General features: G+C 39.8%; 1 protein-coding gene across 1 annotated transcript; it reads left to right on the forward strand.

The window, feature by feature from the left end:
- The first annotated feature begins 73 nt into the window (after positions 1-73).
- On the forward strand, positions 74-7,097 carry SEC22A (SEC22 homolog A, vesicle trafficking protein). Its single transcript, XM_010713882.3, has 5 exons — positions 74-422; positions 2,049-2,277; positions 4,374-4,575; positions 5,478-5,641; positions 6,877-7,097. The coding sequence occupies exons 3-5, from the start codon at positions 4,394-4,396 to the stop codon at positions 7,080-7,082; spliced, it is 552 nt and encodes a 183-aa protein (XP_010712184.1). The 5' UTR covers positions 74-422; positions 2,049-2,277; positions 4,374-4,393; the 3' UTR covers positions 7,083-7,097.
- The last annotated feature ends 140 nt before the right edge of the window (positions 7,098-7,237 follow it).

A 7,237-nucleotide genomic window follows, 5' to 3' on the forward strand; every position in this document is an offset into this window, starting at 1 on the left:
GCCGCCTGCGGGTCTGAGGGAGGGCGAGAGGCGGGGGGATGGGGCCGCCCGCCGGCCCGGTGGGCTCTGGGCCTGTGCGCGAGGTGTCCGGTTGGGCCTTGCTGTCCAGTGTGTGCTGGGAACGGCTATACCGGGGTGCTTGGGAGCGTTGCCGCATTCTAGGCTCTTGGGGCTGAGTGCCTGCATAACAGAAGTGAACGGGATGATGGTTGAATGTGGCATAAAAGTAAGGCAGGTTGCGTTTTTCATCATCCGGCAGAAGGGACGGGCCTGGGGCCACGTGTCAAAGCGGCGGAGGCCGGCGTGCGGTGAACGGCGCAGAAACGGGCGGGCTGCGCTCCTGCACAGCGCCGGGCTTTGCTCTTCCCTGAGCCCGCACGGCGGTGTCGGCCGGAAGGAACTCGGTGAAGACGTGCCGGCAGGTGCGTGCAGGGAACGGTGTGAGTAGCGCGAGCACAGCGGGATGTTGCTGTAATGAGCTCTCCCTGTTGGCTCCCGGGGTTCAGGATCTCCCCAAGCTAGTTTCTCCCCACGTAGTTTCTTTGGGAGCTTTTCAAGTTGTTTCTTGAGTTTGCTTGACATCTGGGAGTCGACAGCATCCTGTGACAAGCAATCTCACGGGCTGACTGCGCATCCCGTGAAGAACCATCTGTGTTACTCCGAGCCCAACACCTGGCACTGCCCTCGGGGCTTACATAGAACAGGATAGCAAACCCCATCCCTCCCGTTTCCCCATACCTGTGGTGGGTTTATGGACCATTTGTGGTGTGAGTGCGGTCCGAGGACATAGATTATTATTATCTAGTATTAAAAGTGGAGGTTGACAGCCCTGCCTGCAGCAGGGGGATTGGAGGTTGATGGTCCTTGAGGTCCCTTCCAACCCAAGCCATTCTATGAATCTTTGATTTTTTTTTTATTTTTTTATTTTTTGGAGGAAAGCCTATGGAATTTGAAGTAATGATGAAGTAATATCTGCACTCTTGAAGATGAGTTTAAAAAAGACACTTAAACTTCTGAAACCAGTCCCATATTACTAATGCTCTTTTCTCAATCTCCTTCCTTTGTGTTGCATTACTGCCTGATGCCTTCTCTGAATCTGTTGTCTTGAGGGCTGCGTGAAGTCATTTGTTTCTTTTCGAAGGTTTAATAAACTTTTAAAAAATGTCCTCAGGTGAGGCTGAATGTTGTGTTATAGTATAGGTGCTGTACATGTGATTGTGCAACAGTGTGGTATTTCTTTTATTGACTTCATTTTCAGGTAGCTTTCTGAATGTGCTGAAAGCTGTGGCTTCTGCTGCTGTTCCAAGTTCAGGAAGCTGAGAAAAAATAGATCTTTTCACTGGATGGGTTTTCAGAATGATGACAGTGGATGCTGATTAACTGTTGATATTAAGACAAACACAGTTTTTTCCCTGTGTTATTTTATAGTACATGGAGAGAACTGGCAGGTTGCAGTGTTGGCTTATCTTCTGTAACAGACTAATTTCTCTAAGTAGGAGTCCTGAGGAATGTAACTGTTTTCGTTCTAGATTTATGCAAATGTTTATTTAAGATAGACATCTAAATGGAAAGAATACCTCTAATGGGTTCATTATTGTGCCCACACATACATTCTGTTGTTAGTGGTACTTTCTTCATCCTTGAGTGTATAACAGCTCTTGTTAGCCTGAATACTGAGAGCCTGAATGCTCTGGAAATACAGCTGTGGTCGTGTTGTTCCTAAATTTTCCAATCAGAGGAAATAATAAATTAATTGAATTTAATATGTGAAGTGTATGGTAGGATTCAGACAAGGCGATGTTATTCTGTGTTAGTAATGTACTGTACAGCTGGCAATGTATTTGTTCCCAAATGGCTGAAGTAATGGGACTTCTTCAGCTTCCGGTAAGGAACACTGAAACGTTTTAATATTCCTGTTACTTGAGTACCTGTGTGATCCTGTTGGGTGTGTTCAGGCCTTTCCAACCAGTGTGCCCTCATAAAAAGAGCTTAAGAACGTTGTTAGCCAGTAAATGCATTCATTATTTTTTTCTGATTGTTCTCATCAGATGGCACAAGATGAGCTGTAACGATCAAGAGCATTTCAGTGAACAGAATAATATTTTTCCTTCCAAGAGCTGGCAACAGGATTCTGAGCTCCTCCTGCAGTGCCATCATGCTCACTGCCTTTTCCTAGGATGGGACATGGAGATACGTTCCTGTTTTCACTTTAGCTGCTAATGGAGTTATTGGCTTCATCAGAGGAAATGCAGATCCATGAAATTACATTTTGTGCAAGTAAGTTAATGAGGGGAATTTTAAACCTTGCTATCCCACTATAGTTCTTACGTTCGTATTGATATAGCTTGCAGAAGTCCCTTTCAGAATTAGGTCCCAAATTATAATTATGTGAGAACCATTGCAATTTAAAGCTCCTCTGAAGTTTTGTCATGCTGTGGAGCTGCTGCCATGGGCATGTGGCTAGCAGTATAGTTAAGGATACAAGAGCCATTTGTTTACCATATGAATTGTCCTGCTGGAAGCATATACATTAATTTCAACACACATAAAGAAAAATTTCTAGAACTGCAGGTTAAATTAACTCTGGGAAGTCCTGAAGTTGTTTCCTGGTTGCTTTTATTTTTTTGTTTGTACATCCTCTTGATCAAAGCACTTTGTACAGTGATGAATTCTGTGATGAAATGGTGAAATGACAAGCATACCTTACAGAGCTCAGAGGCTCTCAGTAGACTACAGACAGTGGTGGCTTCTGCTGCTGTTCCAAGTTCAGTGCGTAGCTAACTTGCAGCATCTCAAAACAGGCTGAAGTTTGCTGATGAGGCTGAGCTTCTTAAGTTGGAAATTACAATAAATCTTCGTGTTTATATTAGCACACGTGTCTTTCTCAGCAGTAAATATACACGAACAACCTCAGTATTTATTAGTATTCAGTAAGTATCCTTATTTATAACCTTTGTGAAGTGGGAAAGTGGAGAGATTAGAATTCAGGGGAAAACCAGCTGTTTCATTTATTTTCTTTTATCAAGAGGCAGTGCTAATTGAGGAGAATTTGGATTCCTGGGTTTTCCGAATCCAGTCCTTGAGCTGCTAGGGCTCACAAAGCACTGTTAGTGTCGTGGTTTGAAAGGTGCTATAAACACGTCAGTATTGCACACTAAAGCATATTTCAGTTGTATTCAGAAATCTGTTTTCTGTTTCAGTTTATGACTATATGGAACTTCAGTAGCATCGTCTGAGGGAGGCAAAACCCACTTTTTTCCTAATTTCTGAAGTGATAGGTGTAGCAAATGGTAGGAGTCAGCAGAGCAGTGTTAGGAGTTGACAAGGAAGTGTTTGCTTTTGGCTTCAGATTGATTCTAGCAGTTCGCCCACTTGTCAGAGTAATCTTTCTTTAAAAAATCTGCATAAAGCTTGTCTTGATAAAGTTCTGCATGTTTTGATTTAACGTGAGGTTTGAAGAACTTGAAAGTTTTAAACTTGTCATCTCTCCTGAAAGACTGTCTGCGGAATGGGTGTTTATACAGTTGATAGTGTTAATTGCCTGCTAGAATTTTACTCCTTTTGTGTGGGAAATGTTTAAGTACACAGTTTTTTTGTTCTTTAAGTGTCTGGATTCCCCAAAGCTTTAATTGTTACATTTGAAAATTCAATACTGGAAAAGCACACAGGCTTTGCAAGCACCTTCTCAGCCTGCCCGGTGTTTCCATGTTACTGACAGACGTGTTTCACAGATGTAAAAGCAAGACCCAGATAAGAAGGAAGATGCATTATGTTTAAGAAATTCTGCTGTGATTTGGGAGGGCTGGATTACCTTCCTTGCTGTTTTATTCCTTGATTTTTATTATTTGATATCATCTCTATTTGTCAAGGCAAGCACTCAGCAACAGTTTCACGAAAGCGTATCAACACTGTTGCTGTAAAGACCTGGATATGTTTTCTGTCTGATATATGTTTATAGAACACACTTTTCCTATCCAGCTGTTGTTTGTGATATCGTTTTTCTCTCATTTGAAAAAATAATAATCAAATTCTCAGCTTGAAAGCGATTACAGCAGTGCTAAGGCTGAGTAATAGTGTATCCCCCTCCATAGATATCTCTGGGAGAGGATTTATGGCAATTCTGATTTAAAAAAAATAATAAATTGAAAATGGACATTCTATTTACTGCTGCTTTGTGTTTTAGGTGGAATAATAGGTCCTCTTCACTTAGAGGTTCAGTCTGAGTTGTAGCTGCACATTATCCCCCTGTTCTGTTTTAAGCTTGAGACCAACACAAAGTTTGGACAGTTTGATTAATCACTCCTTTAATTAACTCCTTTGTTTTCAGTTGGACCTCAGTTCTGATTCTGAGTTCATTTTGTGTTTTGCTTTAGGTTGTTGTTAACTGTTGGCAATGTCTATGATTTTATCTGCCTCTGTGGTCCGTGTGAGGGATGGACTCCCACTGTCTGCATCCACCGATTATGATCAAAGCACGGGAGTGCAAGAATGTAGAAAATACTTTAAAATGCTCTCAAAGAAACTTTCTCAGCTTCCTGATAGATGTACTCTGAAAACTGGACAGTACAACATAAAGTAAGGCTTCTCTTTTATATATGTAACATCTTTTGTCACACGTCGCATCCTTTGTCTGTAAAGTTAGTGCTTGTCAGTAGAAATGGTTATTCAGAATAATCATAGAATCACCAAGGTTGGAAAAGACTTCCCAGCTCATCCAGTCCAACTGTCCACCTACCACCAGTATTCCCCCACTAAACCGTGTCCCTTAGTACCACATCCAAAAGTTTCATGAACACCTCCAGGGACGGTGAATCCACCACCTCCTTGGGCAGCCCATTCCAGCACCTGACCACTTGTTTGGTCAAGAAATTTTTCTTAACATCCAACCTGAATCTCCCCTGGTACAACTTGAGGCCATTCCCTTAGTCAGGTCACTAATAAGAATAGTACTTGGCTGTATTTGTATATCAAAAGTTACAAATTGAGAAATAGTAGAAAGATTTGAAGCCTGCTTATACTTCAGTAGAAGTTCTAGCTCAAAATTCATAACATCTAATTTCAAAGTTTTTGATGTACTAGAAGCATTTTTGTTAATTTCAAAGTTGCTTTTCACATAAAAATAATCACATTTGTCTTTTGTCATTGCAGTTCAACTATTTCTTATTTGTTTTCTCTTTTTTAGTCTACAGCAGATTTAAAAACTACATAATAATCCCAAAACTTGATTATCTCATCCGTGGATGAGTGGATGTGTGCATATGTATATATACATACACACACAGTGTACACGTGTAAAAACATTGACTAAAACTGAATTTATTTTCTTCTAGAATGGAGTAGACTTTTCATTAAGCATTAGTTCCTTTGTTATCCCAGTTTTTTGATTTTCTGATTGTGGAATATGAGATCAAACTAGTGAAGCTAGCCTATTACCTAGAAAGACATTTGAAATTCTGGTTTTGTTGTCTCAATTACAGCTTTATCAGTTCTCTGGGAGTAAGTTACATGATGTTGTGCACTGAAAACTATCCCAGTGTTTTGGCTTTCTGCTTCCTGGATGAGCTTCAGAAAGAGTTCATCACTACCTACAATATGATGAAGACAAATACTGCTGTCAGACCATACTGTTTTATAGAGTTTGGTAAGGATCTGATTTCTTTTCGTGCTCATTCTCACACTGACTCAAATGCTTATTTAAATAGATGTGCAACTTAATATACACAAAACAGAAACATCCAAGGTAGCTTGTAGCTGTGCTTCAGGTGGATTTGGAGTCTGATGTAACTCCCATTAGGATCCGTTCGAAAGAAAACAACTCTTGGCTTTAAATTGGGCTACTAGAATTTTATGCAGACATTCAGGTAGATTTTGGCTCATAACTTGTTTGACCAAATCAGACTTCAGCTTCTCCTAGTTAATCATATATGGAGCTGATGACTTTGTACCTGTTAGCATTCCCAACCCGTAAAGGCACTGAGCTTCATACATTTCTCAAGTAAAAGATTGCATTTTCTTGTTGGCTCTTAGCTATGCTGCAGTTTTGATTCAGTGCACGAAAAGGAGGTATTTTTATTTGTCTTATGATAGGCATTTAATCTGCTGTCACGCAAGCTCCAGATACAACTAATCTCATATAAACCTGGTTGCAGCTCTTATGGATTCTATTAATATCTGTTGCTTTAATACTGTAAGCTGTGTGTTATTTTAAGTATTCTTATAAATGCACCAGAGCAAAAAAACCCTGCAGTTTTAGAGGAAGTTATAATATATATCAATATCTTACTAATATTGAGTAAATGCTCCATTTAGCTAATTTCTCTGTAGTTCAGTCAGTCTATTAGTAACAGTATTTGTATGATGTTTGTCTATAAAGATTTCCTTAAAATTATTTTATGCTTTCATTTTACTAATTGTCGAGTTTGAATATAGGTCTATTACAGTCTTTATGTTGGTACAATGTGGTATTGTTTTTCTCTGCCTGCATATTTTGCAGGCACATCTCATACCCAAGTTTATACTTGAATTCAGCAGTTAATTTTCTCCAAAGGATATTTAACTTAGCAGAAAAGCTGGAATAAGTGCAGTAAATCCATTGTATTAGCAATTCTTTCAGTATCATGCAGTGAAAAGTCTTGAGTTTATTCACTATGATAAAGTAATTAGCTTTCTAGAGATTCATTTTTTTTCCTGCAGAATTAAATAGCACATGATATATTAGTCACAAAACCGAAATAGTATTGGAATGTGCCAAGAAAAATGCAGGCATTTTAAACCATCTATTCAAATTTGGGATGTGTGTAGAGCATAAAGCTGCATGGTTTTGGATTACTTTATAAACAGAAGTCCACCAGGATATAACTTTTAAATTTTACACAGATAATTTCATTCAGAGGACCAAACAGAGATACAACAACACGCGTTCTTTATCAACAAAGATGAATCTTGCTGACATGCAGACAGAAATCAAACTGAGGCCGCCTTATCAAATTTCCCTGTCAGAACTTGGTTCAGCTAATGGGTTTGCACATTTATCTGCAGCAGAATATAAGGGTACCGGTAAGATATCTGCAGGTAAGTTTTAAGCTTCTCTATTTGCATCTTTAAATGACAAAGATAGAGAGTTGTCTTTATTTTAATGTTTCATGGAATCATAGAGTGGCCGGGTTGAAAAAGACCACGATGCTCAGCCAGTTTCAAGCCCCTGCTATGTGCAGGGTTGCCAACCACCAGACCAGGC

The sequence above is a fragment of the Meleagris gallopavo genome, chromosome 7, assembly GCF_000146605.3.
Source record: "Meleagris gallopavo isolate NT-WF06-2002-E0010 breed Aviagen turkey brand Nicholas breeding stock chromosome 7, Turkey_5.1, whole genome shotgun sequence".
Classification (NCBI taxonomy): Eukaryota; Metazoa; Chordata; class Aves; order Galliformes; family Phasianidae; genus Meleagris; species Meleagris gallopavo.